The sequence below is a fragment of the Nerophis ophidion genome, unplaced genomic scaffold (genome assembly GCF_033978795.1).
Source record: "Nerophis ophidion isolate RoL-2023_Sa unplaced genomic scaffold, RoL_Noph_v1.0 HiC_scaffold_61, whole genome shotgun sequence".
Lineage (NCBI taxonomy): Eukaryota > Metazoa > Chordata > Actinopteri > Syngnathiformes > Syngnathidae > Nerophis > Nerophis ophidion.
In genome coordinates this window covers 146,768-173,062 of record NW_026906983.1, presented here as the reverse complement: position 1 = coordinate 173,062, position 26,295 = coordinate 146,768, and the positions used below count along the sequence as shown (strand labels likewise).

At 41.0% G+C, this 26,295-nt stretch overlaps 2 protein-coding genes across 3 annotated transcripts; both read right to left on the bottom strand.

Moving 5' to 3' along the window:
- Positions 1–1,427: 1,427 nt before the first annotated feature.
- On the bottom strand, positions 1,428–8,869 carry LOC133547097 (gastrula zinc finger protein XlCGF57.1-like). Of its 2 annotated transcripts, XM_061892923.1 has the most exons (3): positions 8,651–8,869; positions 3,374–3,632; positions 1,428–3,304 (listed from the first exon to the last, which is right to left on the bottom strand). In XM_061892923.1, exons 1-3 carry the CDS (start codon positions 8,772–8,774, stop codon positions 2,281–2,283), a joined length of 1,407 nt encoding a protein of 468 aa, XP_061748907.1. In that variant the 5' UTR covers positions 8,775–8,869; the 3' UTR covers positions 1,428–2,280. The 2 variants fall into 2 exon arrangements, with proteins under 2 accessions (XP_061748907.1, XP_061748908.1); XM_061892924.1 differs by having other exon boundaries at positions 1,428–3,632.
- A 4,371-nt stretch (positions 8,870–13,240) lies between these two features.
- On the bottom strand, positions 13,241–20,564 carry LOC133547099 (oocyte zinc finger protein XlCOF8.4-like). The gene is made up of 2 exons (XM_061892925.1): positions 19,909–20,564; positions 13,241–14,493 (listed from the first exon to the last, which is right to left on the bottom strand). Exons 1-2 carry the CDS (start codon positions 20,093–20,095, stop codon positions 13,454–13,456), a joined length of 1,227 nt encoding a protein of 408 aa, XP_061748909.1. The 5' UTR covers positions 20,096–20,564; the 3' UTR covers positions 13,241–13,453.
- Positions 20,565–26,295: the final 5,731 nt, after the last annotated feature.

The following is a 26,295-nucleotide window of genomic DNA, read 5'->3' as shown; positions in this document are numbered from 1 at the left end:
CCAAGCTAATGTCGCTATATCTTGCTGTGATATTCGTCATGGTTTGTTTGTATTGGCAGCACTGTATGACGTCACAGGAAAATGAACAGTGTCAAGGCAAGGAGCGAAAAAAAGGCACTTTGAAGCTTTTTTTTAGGGATATTCCGGGACCGGTAAAATTTTGAAAAAAACAAGCCACTGAGAACTGATTTTTATTGTTTTTAACCCTTTTGAAATTGTGATAATGTTCCCCTTTAACACAATGTGAATTACCGTGGGTTTGTTGAAGGTGTGTGTTGGTTGTGGCAGCGTCCAAGTCCAGAGAGGAAGATCCCAAAGGGTTCGTGATCCAAGCAAGGTCCGTGGGGCAGGAGAGAAGCGTCCGAGGTCCAAATCCGGGTGTGGGGTCGAGAATCAAGGGAGGCAATCAGAATCCGGGTAGAAGTGCAAGGCAACGACTGAGGCACGAAGGCTGTGGGAACAGGAGAAGACAAAAGGACAAAATCAGGGCCAGGCACAAGGAAGGCAACAACAGACAAGAGAGAAAGCACAAGAGGGGAGCCAGAGACGCGAGAACTTACTGTAACCAGGGCTACGTTCCCACGAGAAGCAGTCAGCGACGAAGCTCTTTATTCTGTCGCCTCTCATTAGTCCCAGGTGTGTCGTTGGTAGATTGCCACCTGCTGTGTCTGCGCAACGAGCATGGGGGCGTGTCCTGCTTGGCTCACAATGGAGCCTCTTGGTGTTCCCACAGCAGACAGTGTGTGTGCCATGACAGGTGACAGAAAAACATGATACAACCTGCCTATCATGTGATTCTACCATGTTGGCAAAATACAAACACACAATATATTGACATATATAACACATAAAACATGGAATTAGAAGTGAACAGTACCCATCCCTACCAGCAAGTGTTGTTGTACTGGAAACTAATTTACAAACACAACTTCATCACACACAATACTCCACTATGGAATTGTTCTTATATTAAAATGAGAAACAAATCCATCTTTGTACAGCAATGGTTTGAAAAAGGCATTTGGTCACTGATGCACTTATTGACTGATAAAAAATATTTTAATATTTGAAGATTTTATTATGTACGACCTGCGAATAAAAAAATATTACAAAATTGATAAAGGCTTTTTCTTTAAAAATATTCTACTTGCTGCATATTATCTTTTTAAATTATTTACTATTTCTGTTTTACTGTATTTTCTCTGGAACAAAAAATACTCATAACTTGAAAGTTTGCATGCTTCCTAAGGCAAAGGAGTTAATTTAAGAAAAAAAAAAACGGAATTAACCACTTGAAATTATTTTTACAATGTTCTTTTGCAATTGAAGACAACACTTGTTCGTTTTTGTGATAGGGAAACAAAATAAACAGTTTATTTTATGAATGTATGCAAAGTGGGATGATGTACAATATTGGTTTTTGTCTGACACTCCAAACTTTGACTGATATTGATGTTTTGGGGATGTTAAAATAAAACAAAAAACCTAAAAAATATTTAAAACACAATACTTGATTTATTTAATATATCCACAAATGTAAAAACTTAGCCATCCTTCCACAAATAAATATGCCATTTTCTCTCACTTTTATATTGCATAAAGGTCTGGGGACATACATATATAACAATCACAACACAATCATCATAATACAGAGTAAAAAATATAATGAATAAAATAGATTAAAGAGACCCAACAGATGATTCAAAAAGTCACACATTTTAAAATTGTATTGTTCAAATGATGTATAAAGTAAATAATAATATGCTCCCTGAAGTGGTCCAGAAGATGTTTCAGATGTGAACCAGTACATATGTATATCATATAAAGGTGATAATCTATGGGATTATTAACAATTACAAGTACAAATATGTAATACTTTCATATTTCATATGAATAAGTCTAAAATTATATGTTGACTATACAGAATACATATATAGATATATATACACACACACATAAAATGTTTATTGCATGTAAAATATTTCCCATACTGTTTACTCCCACCTTTTTACTTAAATTGTTCTGTCCATTTTTTAATAAAAGTACACAATATTGCATATTAATGCATGTGCTTGACTGAAAAAAGCACTAATATAAAATATCTAATCTATAAATGTAGAATCATATAAAAAATATTGTTAGACAAACAACAATGTCACACATGTTATATGTGCTGATGTTGTTAGAAAGTCAAAATGAAAGTCTGGACAGTTTATTTCAAATCCTGCAGTTTCATTTGCTGCTGCTGTTCTCACCAGCACACTTGTGTTTCTTACACTGCTACTTAGAAGACAATCTTTCACCACACACACTGCAACTCAACACTTTCTCTCCAGGGTGTCTTCTCATGTGTCTTACAAGGGTTGATCGGTCACCAAAGCTTCTGTTGCAGATTGAACAGGTATGTGATTTTTCACCAGTGTGTGTTCTCATGTGTCTTTTCATATTCTGACTTGCAGTAAAACCTTTACCACAGGTTGAACAAGAAACAGGTTTTTCACCAGTGTGTGTTCTCATGTGTACTTTCACATCGTGACTTTGTGTAAAACCTTTACCACAGGTTGAACAGGAAAACGGTTTTTCACCAGTGTGTCTTCTCATGTGTCTTTTCAAATTCTGACTTTCTATAAAACTTTTACCACAAATTGAACAGGGAAAAGGTTTTTCACCAGTGTGTGTTATTGTGTGTCTTTTCAAACATTGACTGCTGGTAAAACCTTTACCACAGATTGAACAGACAAAAGGTTTTTCACCAGTGTGTGTTCTCATGTGTACTTTCAAACTCTGACTTTCTGTAAAACCTTTACCACAGATTAAACAGGAAAAATGTTTTTCACCAGTGTGTGTTCTCATGTGTCTTTTCAAATGGATACTTTGTGTAAAACCTTTACTACAGAGTGAACAAGAAAAAGGTTTTTCTCCAGTGTGTGTTCTCATGTGTCTTTTCAGAAGACTATAGTATTTAAAGGTTTTGTGACAGTGAGAACATGTGAAGTGAATGTTGTCAGTGTGACATGTCTTATCATCTTTAGAGTCTTCATCATCCGTGTCAGGAGAGTGTGACGTTGTGTCCTCACTATCTGATAGTGGAGCTAAGAGCTTGTCTGCTTGTGATCCTCCACAGTGGTCTCCATCAGCTTCTGTTGTCATGTGTTGTGTTGAGCTGCTGCTTGGAGGCTCCCCCCCTCCCCTCTCCTCACTTTCACCTTTCACCTCATCATCTTCACTCTTCACAGGGACACCAGTCACTGGGAACTCCTCCAACCATTTAGGCTGACTGATGCCCTCTTCCTCCTCTTCCTCTCTAATGTGCGGCGCCTCTTGGTCCTCCTCTTCCTCTTTAATGTGAGGGTTCAGTGGGTTCTCTTGCTACTTAAAGTGAGGGGTCAGTGGATCATCCTCTTCCTTTTTGATGTGTAAGATCAGTGGGTCCTCCGCTTGCCCTTTAATGTGAAGGGTCAGTTTAACATTATGGGTCTGTGGCGTCTCGTCTTCCTCTTTAATGTGGGTGGGCTTCGACTCCTCTCCTCCTTCTTTGATGTGTTGGGACTGTGGTACCTTTTCTTCCTCGTGTATGTGGGGGGACTGTGGTTCCTCCTCCTGCTCATGAGGAAGATGTTCTTCATCGATGTCTGCGGGACAGGAGAAAACAAACATTCTTCAGAAAAGTCCAGCTTTACTCAGTCACATGAGACATTGTCCTGCACCAACATATGATCTCACAATCTCATCAGTTTCCCCTCACAGCAGTCAGGGTACTTCCAGCTGACACATGAAGAAGACCTTCAGGGGAATGCCTTCCCAGGCCAACGTCCAATCCACCTTATTCATATAAAAACATCCTAAAAGTCATTCCTGCAATCCTTAATGGTAGACGCCATACATGAAAGTGTGCTGTTCTCCCTCTGAATAAGTCATACACACACAGGAAATAATGTACCACATGCCAGCCTCCACGCAGTAGTACTAGTGATGAGCTCCCCCTGCTGGTGGACAATATTTACTGTGAGTTTCACATTCATCTTTAGAGACATGTCTGTCATAAAAGAAGCATGAGCACAGTCAACATGTTGGCCAAGAAAGATGACATCTGTTTTACTTTCATTTAGATAGTGTCACCACAGTTAAACTGGGAAGAAGTAATCAGATTACTGACTACACCTTCAAAAGATAACTTGTTTACATTATTAATAATGGATTATATTAATTTACTGCATTTCTAGACACTCAAATTGTGAGAGTGAGAACTGAGAAGGCATCATTCTTGCAGTCCACACATTCAATCAAAATCAGTTCACGGGTATATAGTATGCGCCTGCCTAGAATTATTGCCGGGTCAAACTTGTTTCGCAAACTATTTAGCGCGTGCTTAGCATTACCGCCGGCTCAGGATGAACCCCGAGTCAAACTCGTTTCGCCAAATAATTAGCATATGCCTAGAATTTCCGCCGGGTCAAACTCGTCACGTCACGAGTGACACATCACCTGTCATCATTTTCAAAATGGAGGAGGCTGATTTCAATAATTTGAAATCGCATAAAGGGAAGAAGATTAAGAGCTATTCAGTAGGATTTAAGGTCCAAGCTGTTGAAGATGCTAAAAAGAACAGTAAGCAGCTATGTTTTATTAATATACCGTAGCGGCGTGTGTCAAATATGAGTCATTAAATGACTCTCGCCTCCTGGTGGTAGAGGGCGCTACTGATCCTTCTTGCGACTACTCGGCTGCAGAAGAAGTGACAACAAGCAGCAATAGTGAGCAGCGTGTGTTTATTTTTTCCTCTCGCTTGCACTTTTAACATGGAGGATTACATATCTAAAATAAAACAGTTTTCTAAACTGGACTTTCAATCGAAGCAGGAGGTAATAAAGGAAAATCTCCATCGAGACAGAGAAATTTTTAAAACTGAAGAAAGGAAGACTTCTATAAACAAGTTATCGATGCTTTTGATCAGAAGGAACTGCACATGGATTTCATTTATAGGTAAAGGTAAGACCATAATAACGTTTTTTTTATTAAATGTGATTTTCATGATGGCATCCTTACATCACACTCAAATTTTTAAGCGCAGGACTAGTTTCACCGCATGCCTTCTGTAAATGCCGGAGTGAGAAGAGGTTTTAAAATAATTAGCGCATGCTTGCCTTTACCGCATGCCTTTGGTAAACGACGGTGTGAGAAGAGGTTTTAAATTAATTATCACCCCGACGGAAATTCAAGGAAATACGGTACTTTATTTAATCCCCAAGGGGAAGTTAACATTTTCAGCAATATGGTAAGCTACATTTAATAATAATAATAATAATAATAATAATAATAATAATAATAATAATAAGTAGATGAGGCAATTGTTCAAGGAATTGTGTGTGAATGCTCCTATGCTGAAATTGAACTGAAATGCTGACAGAATGTAGTATGAATGTAAGAATAGTTTGAATGTTGGAATGGCTTAAATGTTGAAGAGTTTAAATTTCCAGGAAAACCGGAATTTGGTTTGGAACTTGGGAAAGTGTTAGTTTGAATGTCCAGGATGAGTGGAATGTGTTGATGTTGGAATGGTTTGAATAGGTTGAAAAATGTGGGGATGGTGCAACTTGGACAAATGTCACTCCGGTGGGTGTACGCATGTGTGGAAGGTACGTAGACACAGAAAACTCCCCCACATGCATGTTTGTGTGAGAGGTATTAAAACGGAGGTATTAAAACATTAGTCAGTCAATCAAACAAACGGTCAATGAACTTTGCAGTCATGGATACACTGTGTGTTTATTTTCTCCGGCTGCGGCTCTCAAACTGCATACAAAAGGTCTTCTTTTGTTCGTTTGGTCTGAAAGCGTAAAAAAGTGCTGCCTTGATACGGCACAAATAAAGCGGGTCTGGGGGCCCAAACGTTGCCATTCTTTTGTGAGTGTAGGCGTGTAGTCCTTATGTGACATCATCATGTCATGTTCATGAGGAAGCTGAGCTTGTTTCATACACGACTCCCCTCAGCCGTCTCCACTCCAACACACATGAGCAGCTAACTTGGCTAACATTAGCAGGTGACTTATGAGAAAATTCTTACAACTCTTCTTCTCTGACCTTCCCAAAGTAATAATCCAATCAATAATCACTTAACTCAACAAAAAAAGGCATATTATTTCAACAATCTGCGATGATGTAACGACTTTCCAGGGTGTATGCCGCCTTCCGCCCGATTGTAGCTGAGATAGGCGCCAGCGCCCCTCGCGACCCCAAAAGGGAATAAGCGGTAGGAAATGGATGGATGGATTATTTCAACAATGACTTCCGGTGTCACAGAACTGGCTAATATAACAAAATCTGCTTTTCATTGCACAATATCAGGGAAATTGACATCAATGTAAGAGCAATGTTGTCATTCTTAGAAGAAGCAACATTTGTTCGGGAAAATAATGCCTTGCCGGTAAAGTCTATTCCGGTGTACTGGAGAGGAGCCTAAGCCAGATAGTCGAACCTTGGATTCAGGAGGAACAGTGTGGTTTTAGTCCTGGTCGTGGAACTGTGGACCAGCTCTATACTCTGGGCAGGGTCCTTGTGGGTACATGGGAGTTTGCCCAACCAGTCTACATGTGTTTTGTGGACTTGGAGAGGGCATTCGACCGTGTCCCTCGGGAAGTCCTGTGGGGAGTGCTCAGAGAGTATGGGGTATGGGACTGTCTGATTGTGGCGGTCCGCTCCCTGTATGATCAGTGTCAGAGCTTGGTCCGCATTGCCGGCAGTAAGTCGGACACGTTTCCAGTGAGGGTTGGACTCCGCCAAGACTGCCCTTGGTTACCGATTCTGTTTTATGGATAGAATTTGTAGGCGCAGTCAGGGCGTTGAGGGGATCTGGTTTGGTGGCTGCAGGATTAGGTCTCTGCTTTTTGCAGATGATGTGGTCCTGATGGCTTCATCTGGCCAAGATCTTCAGCTTTCACTGGATCGGTTTGCAGCAGAGGGTGAAGCGACCGGAATGAGAATCAGCACCTCCAAGTCCATGGTTCTCGTCCGGAAAAGGGTGGAGCGCCATCTCGGGGTTGGGGAGGAGATCTTTCCCCAAGTGGAGGAGTTCAAGTACCTAGGAGTCTTGTCCACGAGTGAGGGAAGAGTGGATCGTGAGATCGACAAGCGGATCGGTGCGGCGTTTTCAGTAATGCAGACGCTGTATCGATCCGTTGTGATGAAGAAGGAGCTGAGCCGGAAGGCAAAGCTCTCTTTATCGGTCGCTCAAAGGTCCATCCTTACTTATGGTCATGAGCTTTGGGTTATGACCGAAAGGACAAGATCTCGGGTACAAGCGGCTCAAATTAGTTTCTTCCACCGAGTGGCGGGGCTCTCCCTTAGAGAAAGGGTGAGAAGCTCTGTCATCCAGGAGGAACTCAAAGTAAAGCCGCTGCTCCTCCACATGGAGAGGAGCCAGATGAGGTGGTTCGGGCATCTGGTCAGGATGTCACCCGAACGCCTCCCTCGGGAGGTGTTTAGGGCACGTCCGACCGGTAGGATGTCACGGGGAAGACCCAGGACACGTTGGGTAGACTATGTCTCCCGGCTGGCCCGGGAACGCCTTGGGATCCCCCGGGAGGAGTTGGATGAAGTGGCTGGGAAGAGAGAAGTCTGGGCTTCCCTGCTTAGGCTGCTGCCCCCAAGACCAGACCTCGGCTAAGCGGAAGAAGACAGATGGATGAAAAATGTGTTCTGGATCACTCATTCATCCTTTAAACACGCTGTCATTCAAAATAGCGACTAAACTACAAAGCTAAAGATGGCAAGGAAAATCCATACACCCACAACACATCTCATCTGCTTGTGTTGTTGTGAACGACATCATCAATGTTGGAGTAATGTAAAAACAGGACAATAGTTGCAACTTTCACCTCCACACATCTTTCTGAGAACAGCAGCACACTTCCCCCTTCACAATAATAGGTTTGACTGTGTTAACAAAATAAAGGTTTAAAAAAAAAAAAAGCACCTTAAACAAGTATAATGAACTTATTGATGCATTTACACAATTATTATGCTTTGACCCAAAGTACGGGTCAAAATTGTCTAAAGATTTAATGCACAAATAAATGTGAACCATTCTGCATTCAATTAACAAACTGGAAATAAAATAGCATTTGCCTTGGTGCTCTAAAATATGAACCCTCCGTTAAGGCAACACTTGTCTTGACCTTTGATAATTGTTCTACATCCTGCGAACGGGCTGATGCTGTGGTGAAAGTGAGAAAATAAGTAAATATCAGGAAATGCAAATTTTAGCAAAAATGGCTGACAAACTTTTTAAAACCTGGTTAGAGATTGTTTGTAGTAAACCCAGAGATGATTGTGTGTTATAAAATGATGGTAGAATTAGCTTTATTATTTGGGTTTAGGGGGCCATGTCATGGAGCTCGTCCACAGCCCAACTCTGACTTGTTCCACCACTGACAGTTTGTAGTACAAATGGACTGGGATATGTAACTCATCTTTAGTAGTTACATTCCACAGAACACAGACAACCACGTGGTTGCAAGACCACGTTGCAAGTAGCAGACGGAATGCATCATCCTCACAAGACAACACAACTTCTTATACACAATAATTGCAGAAAAGTGTTAAAAATTACATATAAAGTTAGTGAAGATGTGAGAGTAAGAAGTCAACAAACCTGTTCTGTGTAACACAACTTGATGTTTTTTGAAAACAGCGTCCAGTAGTTGATGTTGTCGCTCCTTCTCCTCTTTTGTTGGACAAAGTTCCTCCTCATACTTTGCTATCATTCTTTCACACATTTTCACACAAACACAACACTTTACTCTCACACTTGATCTCTACTTAGCGATGTGTTGATAACTTCTGTGTCTTCTGTTAGCAGCTAACAAGCTAAGCTAACTAGCGAATAAATAAAGTACTATCTATCTATCTATCTATCTATCTATCTATCTATCTATCTATCTATCTATCTATCTATCTATCTATCTATCTATCTATCTGTATGTCTGTCTGTCTGTCTCTCTGTCTATCAAACACTTATTTGGAACATCCCACAGGTGTGCAAGTTAATTGGGAACAGGTGGGTGTCATGATTGGGTATAAAAACAGCTTCCCAAAAAATGCTCAGTCTTTCACAAGAAAGGATGGGGCGAGGTACACCCCTTTGTCCACAACTGCGTGAGCAAATAGTCAAACAGTTTAAGAACAACCTTACTCTAAGTGCAATTGCAAGAAATTTAGGGATTTCAACATCTACGCTCCATAATATCATCAAAAGATTCAGAGAATCTGGAGAAATCACTCCACGTAAGCAGCATGGCCGGAAACCAACATTGAATGACCGTGACCTTCGATCCCTCAGACGGCACTGTATCAAAAACCGACATTAATCTCTAAAGGATATCACCATATGGGCTCAGGAACACTTCAGAAAACCACTGTCACTAAACACAGTTTGTCGCTACATCTGTAAGTGCAAGTTAAAGCTCTATTATGCAAAGCGAAAGCCATTTATCAACAACATCCAGAAATGCCACCGGCTTCTCTGGGCCTGAGATCATCTAAGATGGACTGATGCAGAGTGGAAAAGTGTTCTGTGGTGTGATAAGTCCACATTTCAAATTGTTTTCGGAAATATTCAACATCGTGTCATCCGGACCAAAAGGGAAGCGAACCATCCAGACTGTTATCGAAGCAAAGTTGAAAAGCCAGCATCTGTGAAGGTATGGGGGTGCATTAGTGCCAAAGACATGGGTAACTTACACATCTGTGAAGGCACCATTAATATTGAACGGTACATACAGGTTTCAGAACATATACTGCCATTTAAGCGCCGTCTTTTTCATGGACGCCCCCTGCTTATTTCAGCAAGACAATACCAAGCCACATTCAGCACGTGTTACAACAGTGTGGCTACTCAGTGGCCTAGAGGTTAGAGTGTTCGCCCTGAGATGGGTAGGTCGTGAGTTCAAACCCCGGCCAAGTCATACCAAAGACTATAAAAATGGGAGCCATTACCTCCCTGCTTGGCACTCAGCATTAAGGGTTGGAATTGGGGGTTAAATCACCAAAAATGATTCCCGGGCGCGGCACCGCTGCTGCCCACTGCTCCCCTCACCTCCCAGGGGGTGATCAAGAGTGATGGGTCAAATGCAGAGAATAATTTCGCCACATCTAGTGTGTGTGTGACAGTCATTGGTACTTTAACTTTACTTTACTTTAGCAGGTATGTTAAAACCAGACATGGACTGTAAATAAATGATAAATGGGTTGTACTTGTATAGCGCTTTTCTACCTTCAAGGTACTCAAAGCGCTTTGACACTACTTCCACATTTACCCATTCACACACACATTCACACACTGATGGAGGGAGCTGCCATGCAAGGCGCCAACCAGCACCCATCAGGAGCAAGGGTGAAGTGTCTTGCTCAGGACACAACTGACGTGACGAGGTTGGTACTAGGTGGGATTTGAACCAGGGCCCCTCAGGTTGCGCACGGCAACTCTCCCACTGCGCCACGCCGTCGTTGAAATAAACATTGTTGAAACATATTGTTACATTCTACAATAATGTTGTGTACAAATAATCATGAAAGGTACATTACATCATTGTTATCCTGTCATCACAAATGTTCTAAGTGTCATGGATTATCTACTAATAGGTTATATCAATTGACAGTTATTTGTTTACTAAACAGTACCAATTAACAGTTATATTACTCGGCAGATGATTTTAAATGACACAATTTTATTCTTTTTTTCAGTCCCCAAAACTCAACACTGGAGTGGAATCCGTGGAACATGATCATCATCAAAAAATATTGTTTTTCATGAGACACACAAATCATTGTGATGTATGCAATACCTGGAGATGGCAAGATGTTGAAAATCTTCAAAATCATCCTAAATGTTGAACTTTTACACAAACGGAATAAATATTACATGCATTAAAACTCAAACACTACACAAGTTAAACCTCTAAAATGATTTTTTTTATTCAGATTGTGTTTTCTATGATCTTATATAGTTACACAGCCAGCAAAACAGGTAGAATATGCACTATTGACTTCTTCTCAATAGCAAGCCACAGCTTATGGGGAGCACAGTGAACATTGATGGAAGGCATACACTCGGCCTGAAGGAAACAAAACTGCCTTTCATTGCTGATAGGATTGTAGAACAATTGTTCCGCCTCAAGCACCTGTCACCGCACATACGGAAGTGCGCCCCTTTGGAAAGGCTTTCCTTCAAATGATTCTAATTACAGCATATCATCGTTTTTACTTCTTTACTTTTTCTTATTTACTGTATTTTCTGTGGAACAAAAAAAAATCATAACTTGAAAGTTTCCATTCTTCCAAAAGCAAAAGAGTTCATTTAAGAAAAAAAACGGAATAGACCACTTAAAATATTTTTTAGGATGTTGTTTTGCAACTGAAGACAATACCTGTTCGTTCTGTGATAGGGAAACAAAATAAACAGTTTATTTTATGAATGTATGCAAAGTAAATGTTCACTATTGGATTTTGCCTTACACTCCGAAATTTGATTGATATTGATATTGTTTTTGGGATGTTAAAAAAAAACAACTGAAAAAGTAACAAATGTTTAAAACACAAAAATGGGATTTTAAAAAAAATCCAAAATGTAATTTCTAAAAACAAAACCATCCTTCCACAGACAATTTAGTCATTTTCTTTCACTTTCACATTGCATAAAGGTCTGGGGACATACATATAAAACAATCACAGCACAATCATCATATTACAAAAGAGAGTAAAAAAGATAATTAATAAAATGGATTATAGAGACCCAACAAATAATTCATAAAGTCACACATTTTAAAATTGTATAAAAGACAACTGTTCAAATGATGTATAAAGTAAATAATAATATGCTTCCTGAAGTGGTCCAGAAGATGTTTCAGATGTGAACCAGTACATATGTATATCATATAAAGGTGATAATCTATGGGATCATTAACAATTAAAAATAAAAATATGCAACACTTCAATATTTTTTTTCCCAAGATGGCGCTGCTGTAGTGGCTGCTGTTGGCAGGATCTCTGTGCTCTTGTGTCATCCTTTTGTGTTTCTCTCTTCTTTTCACGTGTTATTATATTTTTTTGCCTTTTGGTCCGGGACCCTTTGGGACTGTGTGACAAGGGGTGTCACTTTCGTGACCTTTGCGGTGCTTTTTTTGTGGACTTCTGGATCTGCCTCCCGGGAGCCTTTTGGCCATGGAGACCAGCTGCTGGGTCTCTGCCACACCGGAGTCAGTTTGGAAGGACAGGAGGAGATGCGGATGAAGAGACAGGACTGCGGAGCTAGCTCTGAGTGCCGGGACGGACAAGCTTTACAGTGTCTTGGCTGAATGAGCCGGTGTCGGACACCTCAGTCTCCTTGCACACATCCTCACTCATCCATGCGGACTGGACATTGGCCGAGAGTTGGTTGGCGGCTCTCTTGGTTGCTTTGTTGGGTCTGCTCCCGTCTCTGGCCATGCTCCCTTCACCCCAACAGACGATGGCGTGGAACACCGCAGAGGCCACCACAGTGTATATGTTTCCTTTACTTTTTATTCATGTATGTATGTAGAAGTGTCTGCTTGTATCCGCTGCTTTAATGTCTTTCATGTCCTTTGTGTTCTTTGATGTTTCCCTCTTACACACATGTGAGAGGGATGTGTACTATGGCTATGAGTTGTTTTTTTTTTTTCCCTTGGCCTCAGTCTGGACACCCTCTCCAGGGCCCAGTCTTAGATATAATTTTTTGTTATTTTATTTTAATCTTCTATTTTTTTCTCCCATTCCCCCCTTGTTTACCTGTATCTCACCTTTTTTGTAAGGGGCGCTGGAAGCCGGCAGACCCGTCAGCGATCCTGTTCTGTCTCCCTGTAATGTTTGTATGATCTTGAATGGGATTGTACGGAAAATGTTTATTTTTTCCTGAAGGAACTCTCCTGAAGGAATAAATAAAGTACTATCTAATCTATCTAAAACAGAATAAAATAAGTGTAAAATTGTCTGATGAATATATATACACACATAAAATGTTTATTGTATTTAAAAGGTATTTTACTGTTTACTCTCACCTTTTCAAATTGGTTTGTTTCAATTTTAATAAAAGTACACAATGTTGCATATTAATGCATGTAATGGACTGAAAAAAAAGTGCATAAATATAGAAGCATGTTAACAAGATTGTTAGACAAACAACAATGTCACACATGTTATATGTGCTGATGTTGTTAGAAAGTCAAAATGAAAGTCTGGACAGTTTATTTCAAATCCTGCAGTTTCATTTGCTGCTGCTGTTCTCACCAGCACACTTGTGTTTCTTACACTGGTACTTAGAAGACAATCTTTCACCACACACACTGCAACTCAACACTTTCTCTCCTGGGTGTCTTCTCATGTGTGCTACAAAGTTTGATCAGTCAAGCAAACTTATGTTGCAGATTGAACAGGACTGTTATTATTCAGCAGTGTGTGTTCTCATGTGTACTTTCAAATTCCGACTTTCTGTAAAACCTTTACCACAGATTGAACAGATGAAAGGTTTTTTACCAGTGTGTGTTCTAGTGTGTACTTTCAAATGTTGACTTTGTGTAAAAACTTTACCACAGGTTGAACAGGAAAAAGGTTTTTCACCAGTGTGTATTCTCATGTGTCTTTTCAAATAGCGACTTTCTACAAAACCTTTACCACAGATTGAACAGACGAAAGGTTTTTCACCAGTGTGTGTTCTCATGTGTACTTTCAAATCATGACGTTGTGCATAACCTTTACTACAGAGTGAACAAGAAAAAGGTTTTTCTCCAGTGTGTGTTCTCATGTGTCTTTTCAGACTACAATGGTATTTAAAAGTTTTGTGAGAGTGAGAAGATGTGAAGCGAGTGTTGTCAGTGTGACATGTCTTATCATCTTTAGAGTCTTCATCATCAGTGTCAGGAGAGTGTGACGTTGTGTCCTCACTATCTGATAGTGGAGCTAAGAGCTTGTCTGCTTGTGATCCTCCACAGTGGTCTCCATCAGCTTCTGTTGTCATGTGTTGTGTTGAGCTGCTGCTTGGAGGCTCCCCCCCTCCCCTCTCCTCACTTTCACCTTTCACCTCATCATCTTCACTCTTCACAGGGACACCAGTCACTGGGAACTCCTCCAACCATTTAGGCTGACTGATGCCCTCTTCCTCCTCTTCCTCTTTAATCTGCGGCGGCTCTTGGTCCTCCTCTTCCTCTTTAAAGTAGGGGGTGAGTGGGTCCTCCTCTCCCTTTTTAATGTGAAGGGTCAGTTTAACATTATGGGTCTGTGGCGTCTCGTCTTCCTCTTTAATGTGCGGCGGCTCTTGGTCCTCCTCTTCCTCTTTAAAGTAGGGGGTGAGTGGGTCCTCCTCTCCCTTTTTAATGTGAAGGGTCAGTTTAACATTATGGGTCTGTGGCGTCTCGTCTTCCTCATGTATGTTGGGGGGCAGTGGTTCCTCCTCCTGCTCATAGGGAAGATGCTCTTCTTTTAGGTCTGCGGGACAGGAGAAAACACCAACATATGATCTCACAATCTCATCGGTTTCCCCCCACAGCAGTCAGGGTACTTCCAGCTGACACATGAAGAAGACCTCCAGGGGAATGCCTTCCCAGGCTAACATCCAATCCACCTTATTCATATAAAAACATCCTCAAATTAATTCCTGCAATCCATACTAGTGTGCTGTTGTCCCTCTGAATAAGTCATACACACACAGGAAATAATGTACCACATGGCAGCCTCCACGCAGTAGTACTAGTGATGAGCTCCCCCTGCTGGTGGACAATAATTTCTGTCATTTTCACATTTATCTTTAGAGACATGTCTGCTCTAAAAACCACTTGAGCACAATCAACATGTTGGCCAAAAACAATGACATCTGTTTTGCTTTCACTTAGATAGTGACGCCACAGTTAAACTGGGAAGAAGTAATCAGATTACTGACTACTCCTTCAAAATATAACTTGATTACCTTATTACGGGGCGGCATGGTGTAGTGGGTAGAGCGGCTATGCCAGAAACCTGAGGGTTGCCGGTTCGCTTCCCACCTATTGACATCCAAATCACTGCCGTTGTGTCCTTGGGCAAGACACTTCACCCTTGCCCCCGGTGCCACTCACACCGGTGAATGAATGATGAATGAATGATTGGTGGTGGTCAGAGGGGCCGTAGGCGCAAATTGGCAGCCACGCTTCTGTCAGTCTACCCCAGGGCAGCTGTGGCTACAGATGTAGCTTACCACCACCTTGTGTGAATGAATGATGGATTCCCACTTCTCTGTGAGCGCTTTGAGTATCTAACAATAGAAAAGCGCGATATAAATCTAATCCATCATTATTATTATTATTAATAATAATTGTAAAAAAATATTAATTTAGTGCGTTTCTAGACACTCAAATTGCATTAGTGTGAGAACTGGAAAGGCACCATTCATACAGTCCACGCTTTCAATGTGGTAAGCTACATTAAATTAAAATAATACTAATAAGTAGATGAAGCAATTCCTGAAAGAATTGTGTGTGAATGCTCCAATGCTGAAGTTGAACTGAAAGGTTGACAGAATGTAGTATGAATGTAAGAATAGTTTGAATGTTGGAACGATTTGATTTTGTAGAGTTTGAATTTTGGGAAAACCGTGATTTTTTTTAAGTTCTTAAACCAACATGCTTTTTTTGTCCTGACTCAGAGGAATGTTTTGACAGTGGAACGGTTGAAATGGGTTGAACAATGTGAAAGTAGTCATTGCACTAAAGAAGGTTGGAAATAAGGTTAGAAAAATATGAGAATTCCTGGAAATTTGTTGAATGTGGAAAACTGGTTGTTTGAATTTCCAGGATGAATTGAATGTGTTGAAGGTGGAATGGTTTGAAACATGTGGGAATTGTGGAAAATTGAAAAATGGATAATTAATTTTGAATGGGGAAAATGTCCCTAAAAACGGGGAATTCCAGAAAATCCGGGAATTTCTTTTAATAAGTGTTGAAAGGGAGCACACAATTCCTGAACACACTGAATATTTTGAAGTTGGAACGGTTCTAATCAGATGAAAAATGTGGGAGTTGTGGAACTTTCATTTTATTCCTTTCGATGGGAATTTCATGGAATTTTTGGGGAAAGCGGGAATTTTTTTGGAAATGCTATAAAATGTGAATGTTCTGAATGAGTTGAAATGGTTGGTGTTGGAATTATTCAAATCAGTTGAGAAATGTTGAAGTCGTAACATACTTAATTGAGAAATGGTTTTATGGAATTCCTTGAATTTTGGGAACACCAGGATTCTTTTCAATTCAAAAAACAAATTTGTTTTCTGTCCTGATGGAAAGGAATGATTTGACGGTGGAACTGTGGAAGTGGGTTGAAAAATGTTGTAATTTCAATTTCCAGAATTAGTGGAATATGTTTGAATCGGTGTAAAAATGTGGAAATGGTGGCATTTTGAAAAATGGCTCATTCATTTTGAATGGGGAAAAATGTCACGGAAAACGTGTAATTCTGGGAATTTTTGGAATTGGTCAAGGGAAAGCCCGTGATTATCGAATAGGCTGAACAGTTTGAGGTTGGCAAGGAGTGAATCGGATGAAACATGTTGAGGTTGTGGAACTTTGAAAAATGTACCATTATTTTCAATGAGAATTTCAGGAAAATTTGGTAATTTTGGGAAAAGCGGAATTCTTTTACAAACCCCGTTTCCATATGAGTTGGGAAATTGTGTTGGATGTAAATATAAACGGAATTCATTTTCAACCCATAATCAGTTGAATATGCGACAAAGACAACATATTTGATGTTCAAACTGATAAAAAAATTTGTTTGTGCAAATAATCGTTAACTTTAGAATTTGATGCCAGCAACACGTGACCAAGAAGTTGGGAAAGGTGGCAATAAATACTTACAAAGTTGAGGAATGCTCATCAAACACTTATCTGGAACATCCCACAGGTGTGCAGGCTAATTGGGAACAGGTGGGTGCCATGATTGGGTATAAAAGCAGCTTTTGTGAAATGCTAAGTAATTCACAAACAAGGATGGGGTGAGGGTCACCAATTTGTAAGCAAAATGTCGAACAGTTTCAGGACAACATTTCTCAACGAGCTATTGCAAGGAATTTAGGGACTTTACCATCTACGGTGCATAAAATCATCAAAAGGTTCAGAGAATCTGGAGAAATCACTGCACGTAAGCGATGATATTACAGACTTTTGATCCCTCAGGCGGTACTGCATCAAAAACCAACATCAGTGAGTAACGGATATCACCACAGGGGCTCAGGAACACTTCATACAACCACTGTAAGTAACTACAGTTGGTTGCTACATCTGTAAATGCAAGTTAAAACTCTACTATGCAAAGCCAAACCCATTATCAACAACACCAAAGAACGCCGCTGGCTTTGCTGGGCCCGATCTCATTTAAGATGGACTGATGCAAAATGGAAAAGTGTTCTGTGGTCTGACGAGTCCACATTTCAAATTATATTTGGAAACTGTGGGCGTGATGTCCTCCAGAACAAAGAGGAAAAGAACCATCTGGATTGTTACATGAGCAAAGTTCAAAAGGCAGCATCTGTGATGGTTTGGGGGTGTATTAGTGCCCAAGGCATGGGTAACTTACACATGTGTGATGGTATGGGGGTGTATTAGTGCCCAAGGCATGGGTAACTTACACATCTGTGATGGTATGGGGGTGTATTAGTGCCCAAGGCATGGGTAACTTACACATCTGTGAAGGCACCATTAATGCTGAATGGTCCATACAGGTTTTGGGGCAACATATGTTGTCATCCAAGCAACGTTATCATGGACGCCCCTGCTTATTTCAGCAAGACAATGCCAAGCCACGTGTTACAACAGCGTGGCTTCGTAGTAAAAGAGTGCGGGTACTTTCCTGGCCCGCCTGCAGTCCAGACCTGTCTTCCATGGAAAATGTGTGACACATTATGAAGCGTAAAATACGACAGCGGAGACCCCGGACTGTTGAATGACTGAAGCTCTACATAAAACATGAATGGGAAAGAATTCCACTTTCAAAGTTTCAACAATTAGTTTCCTCAGTTCCCAAACGTTTATTGAGTGTTGTTAAAAGAAAATGTGATGAAACACAGTGGTGAACATGCCTTTTCCCAATTACTTTGGCATGTGTTGCAGCCATGAAATTCTAAGTTAATTATTATTTGAAAAAAAATAAATAAGTTTCTCACTGTGAACATGAAATATCTTGTCTTTGCAGTCTATTCAATTGAATATAAGTTGAAAATAAATAGCAAATCATTGTATTCTCTTTTTACTATATTATTCTATTTCATTATATTGTTCATCTGGATAATAAAAACTATTTATTACCGATGTGGGAGAAAACATTTGTATCTGGATCTATAAATATCAAGTTTATGATTTTGAACATCAAACATCTTGTCTTTGTAGTGCATTCAACTGAATATGGGTTGAAAAGGATTTGCAAGTCATTGTATTCCGTTTATATTTACATCCAACACAATTTCCCAACGGCGTCACAGTGGAAGAGGGGTTAGTGCGTCTGCCTCACAGTACGAAGGTCCTGCAGTCCTGGGTTCAATCCCAGGCTCGAGATATTTCTGTGTGGAGTATGCATGTTCTCCCCGTGAATGCGTGGGTTCCCTCCGGGTACTCCGGCTTCCTCCCACTTCCAAAGACATGCACCTGGGGATAGGCCCCTCCCACTTCCAAAGACATGCACCTGGGGATAGGTTGATTGGCAACACTAAATGGTCCCTAGTGTGTGAATGTGAGTGTGAATGTTGTCTGTCTGTGTCGGCCCTGCGATGAGGTGGCGACTTGTCCAGGGTATAACCTGCTTTCCGCCCGATTGTAGCTGAGATAGGCGCTAGCGCCCCCCGGGATCCCAAAAAGGGAATAAGCGGTAGAAATGGATGGATGGACAATTTCCCAACTCATATGGAATTGGGGTTTGTAACACAGTGGTGAACATGCCCTTTCCCAACTACTTTAGCACGTGTTGAATCCATGAAATTCTAAGTGAATTATTATTTAAAAAAAAAAAAAGTTTATGAGTTTGAACATCACATATCTTGTCTTTGAAGTGCATTCAATTGAATATGGGTTGAAAAGGATTTGCAAGTCATTGTATTCCGTTTATATTCACATCTAACACAATTTAACAACTCATATGGAAACGGGGTTTGTAGAAATTGCTAAAATATGTGAATGTTCTGAAGGAGTGAATGGTTGGTGTTGGAATTTTTCAAATCAGTCGAGAAATGTTGAAGTAGTAACATTTTTTGTTGAGAAATAGTATTATGGAATTCCCGGATTTTTGGGAAAACCAAGAATTTTTTCAGAGAAAAAAACATCTTTGTTTTTTGTCATCATTAAGAGGAATGATTTGCTGGTGGAACGGTTGAAGTGGGTTGAAAATTGTAGTCGACACAAAAAAGGGTGAAAAAAGGGTTTGAAAAAACGGGAATTTTGGGCATTCTTCGAAAAAATTTTAACTTGGAAAAATGATAGTTTGAATGTCCAGGTTTAGTGAAACATGTAGAAGATGGAATGATTTGAGTCACTTGAAAAAAGTGGAAATGGTGGAAGTTTGAAAAACAGCCAATTCATGTTGTACGGGAAAAATGGCTAAGCATGTATTTATTCTTGTTTCAAGCTACTTTAGCGGCTAGCTTAACTATTAGCGTGTCCGTCCTTTGTGTGTAACATGTTTAGCCATGTTCTACAGTCCTTCAGTGATAATAATACCTGTAGGAAATGTAATGTATTTGCTGCAATGGAGGATGGTTGAAGGTGTGATGGAAGAAGACACAGTTCCACTGCTCATCGTGATTATATTATATATTCCAAATGTATTTTTCCTGTTATTAATCAAATATAAAGTTAGTAAAGATGTGAGAGAAAGAAGTCAACAAACCTGTTCTGTGTAACACAACTTGATGTTTCTTGAAAACAGCGTCCAGTAGTTGATTGTAATCCTCTTTTGTTCTAGAAAGTTCCTCCTCGTATTCTGCTATCGTTCTTTCTAACACTACAAATATTTCTTCAACAGCAGCAGTTAGTCGCTGATCCACCAACGCTCTCAACATTTGTAATGTAGACATTTTCACACAATCACAACACTTTACTCTCACACTTGATCTCTACTTAGCGATGTGTTGATAACTTCTGTGTCTTCTGTTAGCAGCTAACAAGCTAAGCTAACTAGCGAGCTAAGCTAACTAACAAGCTAAGATAGCACAAGAAGCGGCACAGTGCTTCTAGCGCATCGAGACCACTTTATCCTTAAATCAAGAATCAAATATGTATGTTATACGACGTAAATATTTCAAACTGGATAACAAATAGTAAGACTGACTTATTAGCGTATGGCTCACGTCTTTCTCCTTCGAATTGCTCTTGTCGGCCGCCTTCTAGTGTTGTGTCGTTCACGAACGATTCCTTCAAACGAACGAATCTTTTGAGTGACCGTACTGAACCGAATCACTTCATGAACTGATTCGTTCTTTTCTCAGTTCAGTTGAGCTCCGCCGCAACCATGCCGGTATGAGTGGAACTTCCGCATTCTGTGACTTGCTGAACCCTCGACGTCGGCGAACGACGCAGCCAGCTACTCGTCATGTGGGCGGGGGAGGGACTGAGCGAACGACTCGTTCACCGCGGATTAACGACATGAATCACTCAGTGAACGACAACTGTCTCGCTCTCTGCTCTGCTTGCCCAAATGCCGCGAGTGATTGTCCATCCCTTCTCCATTCATTCTCCAAGATATGTTTCATGCCATTGACATCCCTTCATTCTCCAAGATATATTTCACACCATTGACATCCCTTCATTCTCCAAGATATGTTTCATGCCATTGACATCCCTTCTCCATTCATTCTCCAAGATAACAGCTAATGTTGACTCAAGCCACGTGAAAATAAACACACACACACGCGCCCCGTCCCCATCATCTCAACACATAACATTTTTATTGCATATTTAAGTTGATATCCATCCATCCATCCATCCATTTCTACCGCTTATTCCCTTTTGGGGTCGCGGGGGACGCTGGCGCCTATCTCAGCTACAATCGGGCGGAAGGCAATATTTCCATTTTTATATTTTTAAATGTAAGCTACATAATTTTTTGTTTTTATGTTGGCATTTCTGGCACTTGGTTTAATATTTGTTTTGTTTTATTTAAGGTGGCCTTTTATTTTATTTTTGTTTGCACATTTAAGTTGATCTTTTCTTTGTTATATTTTTAAACGTAGGTTACAGAACATTTAGTTTTTATGTTGGCATTTCTGCCTCTTAATTTGTTTTATTTTGAAGGTATTTTTGTTTTTGTTTGCATATTTAAGTTTACATGTTCTTTGTTATATTTTTAAACTTAGGCTACAGAACATTTAGTTTTTATGTTGGCATTTGTTAAGGGTTTTCTTAATTTAATATTTGCTTTTGCATAGAGCGATTCACGTTTGTCGCCCTCTGGCCCACAGAACCGTAGCTGAGTGATTCAGGCTCGCTTCACGGACCTACAAGAACTGACTGGTTGTCGCTGAGGACGTGACTCACGTTCGCGCTGCACTCACTTATTCAGAATCAGGATTTGCGAACCTACTGACACAGAGAACTGACTGTGTCGCGGAGGAGAACGTCACATTGAGGCTCTCGTTCAGTCACTGTGCGAGTCGTTCATTGGGCGCCGAGGGCTTGTGCCCTTCATTGGGCGCCGAGGGCTTGTGCCCTTCATTGGGCGCCGAGGGCTTGTGCCCTTCATTGGGCGCCGAGGGCTTGTGTCGTTCATTGGGCGCCGAGGGCTTGTGTCGTTCATTGGGCGCCGAGGGCTTGTGCCCTTCATTGGGCGCCGAGGGCTTGTGCCCTTCATTGGGCGCCGAGGGCTTGTGCCCTTCATTGGGCGCCGAGGGCTTGTGTCGTTCATTGGGCGCCGAGGGCTTGTGTCGTTCATTGGGCGCCGAGGGCTTGTGCCCTTCATTGGGCGCCGAGGGCTTGTGCCCTTCATTGGGCGCCGAGGGCTTGTGCCGTTCATTGGGCGCCGAGGGCTTGTGCCGTTCATTGGGCGCCGAGGGCTTGTGCCGTTCATTGGGCGCCGAGGGCTTGTGCCGTTCATTGGGCGCCGAGGGCTTGTGTCGTTCATTGGGCGCCGAGGGCTTGTGCCCTTCATTGGGCGCCGAGGGCTTGTGCCGTTCATTGGGCGCCGAGGGCTTGTGCCGTTCATTGGGCGCCGAGGGCTTGTGCCGTTCATTGGGCGCCGAGGGCTTGTGCCGTTCATTGGGCGCCGAGGGCTTGTGCCGTTCATTGGGCGCCGAGGGCTTGTGCCCTTCATTGGGCGCCGAGGGCTTGTGTCGTTCATTGGGTGCCGAGGGCTTGTGTCCTTCATTGGGCGCCGAGGGCTTGTGTCGTTCATTGGGCGCCGAGGGCTTGTGCCGTTCATTGGGCGCCGAGGGCTTGTGCCGTTCATTGGGCGCCGAGGGCTTGTGCCGTTCATTGGGCGCCGAGGGCTTGTGCCGTTCATTGGGCGCCGAGGGCTTGTGCCGTTCATTGGGCGCCGAGGGCTTGTGTCGTTCATTGGGTGCCGAGGGCTTGTGTCGTTCATTGGGTGCTGAGGGCTTGTGATGTTCGCCAACTGACACACACCGAGATCTGCCGCTGGGGAAGCTGTTACTGACTGACTCATGATTCGCCGACCTGCACACAGAACTGCTGCTGCAGAAGTGATTCGGTGATCAAATTTTTTGAACGAATCAATCTCAGGAAATGATTCTAGTGATTCAGTATAGTCAAAATAACTGCTGATCCCATCACTCCTTTTTCTTATGTTTTTATGGCGGTTGGCAAGCAACCTTGTGGTGTGCATTAGCGCCACCTACTGTAATGGAGTGTGGACCGAGGTGGATCCCTACTCTATTTTCTTTTATTCAACCCAGTGTTTTTTAAATATGTTTATATTGCTTTATATCCTATGTGTTCTGAATTAAATCCTAATATATCTCCCACTGCCAACCTAATATTTTCTTTCGCCAGCCTACTTTCCAGTATTGATCACTTCCTCTATTGTATTTCTTAAATTGTATTAAAACATGGTCATTATTTTTTATCTGACGGCAAAAATCACACAGTCCTGTATTATGTTTCCAATCAATTTTAGTGAACTATTTAGAAATGTATGTCCTAATCTCGTTCTAGTAATAATGTCTTCTTCCTTCCTATTTCTATTCCTCCTCTCATGACACCTACTTTCCTCTGGACTTTGTAAAACTATCTACCTTTTATTTCCTTATTCCAATTATCCTGCCACTTTTTATTGTGTTCTATCTTAATGATGCTCTTCACTTCTTTACTGTGCTTCATCTCCATGTTTACTTCTGTTTTAGTGCTTGCTTTTTTTGCGTATCTATCAGCTAACTCATTCCCCACAACTCCTACATGAGCAGGAACCCAGAGAAATGTTACCACATCTCCCGCTTTATTTATCCTGTAGATTGCCTGAACTATTTCATAAACTATATCTTGTCTTGTTTCTGATGTTATGTTTTTTATGCTCGTCAATGCACTGCTGGAGTCCGAGCACACGACTACTTTCCTTGCTTTGTTTTCCTCTATCCAGTTAACTTCCATACAAATTGCTACCAATTCCCCCGTAAAAACAGATAGTTCATCACTGATTCTTTTATTTAATACTATATTTCCTTGTGGGATAACTGCAGCAACTCCTACTTTACTATTTATAGTTTTTGATGCATCTGTGTATATCATGTTATCAAAAAACATTTCCTCAACCCATTGTTCTATCTGGTAACTATTTAAATGTCTATTCTTCAGTAATTGCATGTTTACCTTTGGGTTGTCATACATCCACGGTGGTATTGCAGGAATTGGTACTGTAGGGCTCACTTTAATATTGTCAATTTGTGCTTTGTTACATATATCTCCTATTATCCACCCAAAACTATTCATTTTTTTCTTCTCTTTTCCTTGGCAGTTTATTAGCACTTGACGGGTTGGATGTCCTTGCTTGGATCCTTTTAAGTTTGCCCAATAAACTGCTGAGAGTTGATCTCTCCTCATGTCCAAAGGTTTTTCATTCATTTCTACTTGTAATGCTGCCACTGGAGTAGATTTAGTAGTTCCACAACATAATCTTAACGCCTGCGACTGGATCCGGTCTATTTTCTCAAGTAGAGTTTTTGAAGCAGATTGATAAATAATGCATCCGTAGTCAATAACAGATGGAATTAAAGTGATATACTTTGTTTTCAATGTCAACCTATCAGCCCCCCAATCTTTACCCCTCAAAGCCCTCATTATATTTAACACCTTTTTACTTTTCTCCACTATCTTGCTGATGTGGGTTGACCAGTTCATATTTTTATCAAACCATATTCCTAAATATTTAAATACTTGTACCTCTTCTATGTTTTCTCCATAGAGTTTTATTTGGAGCTTGTTTTGTACTTTCCTCTTCGTAAAATGTATGACTTTTGTCTTTCCAACAGAGAATCTTAAACCCCAAGCCGTCCCCCAGTCTTGAACATTATTTAATGCTTTTTGAATCTTCTTTTCTATATAATTTGTATTTCTACCTCTCTTCCACATCACTCCATCATCACAAACAATGCCACCTCCACTAACCCTTCCACTTCACTAAAAACTTCATTTATCATGATGGAAAATAGTACTGGACTTATTATACTCCCTTGTGGGGTCCCATTTTCCACTTTGTATTCTCTACTATATTCATTCTCTATCTTTACTAATAATGTTCTACTTGTTAAAAAGTCTTTTATCCATCTGTACATTCTTCCTCTAATCCCAATCCTATTTAGTTTCATCAGCAACCCCTGTTTGCACAACATATCATACGCTTTCTCTATGTCAAAAAATACCGCAATTATACTTTCTTTATTTATTTGTCCCTTTCTAATTTCCTCTTCCAGCTGCACTGCTGGGTCGTTTGTGCTTCTTGGGGTTATGTTTGACTAAAGGGGAAGTGACGGCAAACGAACACCAGGTGGCAGTATGTCCAAAGATTTATTATATATAGTAAATATATACATACATCTGTACTACTACTACTAATAATAATAATACTAATACTGCTAATGAATAAACCAAGGAAATGAAGTCCGACCAAAACTCAAGTGTGTATGGTGTAAGACTATGTGTGTAGATTAGCTGGAGGATGTCTTACCAAAATGTTGACGAGAGTGAAGTAACGCGGAAGTCCGTGGGAAAACGTGTCCAAGCGGGAGGTCGAGAATCCAAAAGGCAGTCCGGGAGGCAAGGGGAACAACAGGGGATCCAGGAAGACAACAAGAGCATCAGACAACAGAAACACGGAAGTCGCAGGGGAAGCGCGAGTACGCGGGATGGAAGCCAGACACAGGATGCTTACTCAGGTACAGATGGCTATAATCCGGCCAGCGATGGCAGGTTGTCCAGGTCTATAAAGGCAGCTCCGTCATTACCATCAGGTGTGAAGTTTGCAGGTGACTGATTGCAGCTGGCAGCTGCTGCAGGGCGGGGACGCGCGCGGCTCGTTCCTGGATGTGTGCGACCGTGCGCGTGACCCGAGTGGCGCACAGATGGACGAGCGGCGCTGGCAGGGGTCTGAACCGTAACACTTGCTTTGCGAAAACCACTTTGGTAGTTTTTTATCATTTCTTTTGACTCTAAATAATATATTAATCTTTCATTAATCATTTTTTCCATTACTTTGCCCAAATTTGAGGTCAATGCTATCGGCCTATAATTTCCTGCCTCTTCCGGATCTTTCCCTGGCTTGCATATTGGAATTATTACAGCTTCTTTCCACTCAGCTGCTCATTTTCCTTCTTCATATATCCTATTATATAATTTCAAGACCACTTCTTTGCCGATGCTACCTACATTTTTGATCATTTGATAACTCACCAGGTCTTTCCCTGGCGTCGTATTTTTAACTTTTTTTAAAATTGGAACCATTTCATCCAAAGAAAATGTCATATCCATAGTGTTGGTAAAACTATTATCGTTGTCTTCCTTCATTTCCTCAATATTTAAACTAATTGTTTCTTCTCTCTTTTGTTTTTCTACATTTCTCAAATTATCATTACTGTGCACTTTAACAAAGGTTTTTGCTAAAAGTTCTGCTTTTTCTTTATTTCCTACCACACTCCGCATTCCATCTTTCATCACATGATGTTTATGTTCTTTTCTGAGCCCTGACATTCTCTTGATCATTCCCCACACTTGGCTTAAAGGAGTAGTTCTATTTAGTGTTTCACAAAAAGTTATCCAATGGTGTTTTCTTGTT

What these genes read in the sequence shown, in the direction of transcription:
- LOC133547097 (XM_061892923.1), bottom strand. Translation starts at nt 8,774, where the DNA reads ATGTGTGAAAGAATGATAGCAAAGTATGAGGAGGAACTTTGTCCAACA. An exon ending in AGTTGTGTTACACAGAACAG is followed by an intron (nt 3,633 to 8,650) that starts GTTTGTTGACTT and finishes CCTGTCCCGCAG; the next exon opens with ACATCGATGAAGAACATCTT. An exon ending in CCACTGACCCCTCACTTTAA is followed by an intron (nt 3,305 to 3,373) that starts GTAGCAAGAGAA and finishes GCCGCACATTAG; the next exon opens with AGAGGAAGAGGAGGAAGAGG.
- LOC133547099 (XM_061892925.1), bottom strand. Translation starts at nt 20,095, where the DNA reads ATGTCTACATTACAAATGTTGAGAGCGTTGGTGGATCAGCGACTAACT. An exon ending in AGTTGTGTTACACAGAACAG is followed by an intron (nt 14,494 to 19,908) that starts GTTTGTTGACTT and finishes CCTGTCCCGCAG; the next exon opens with ACCTAAAAGAAGAGCATCTT.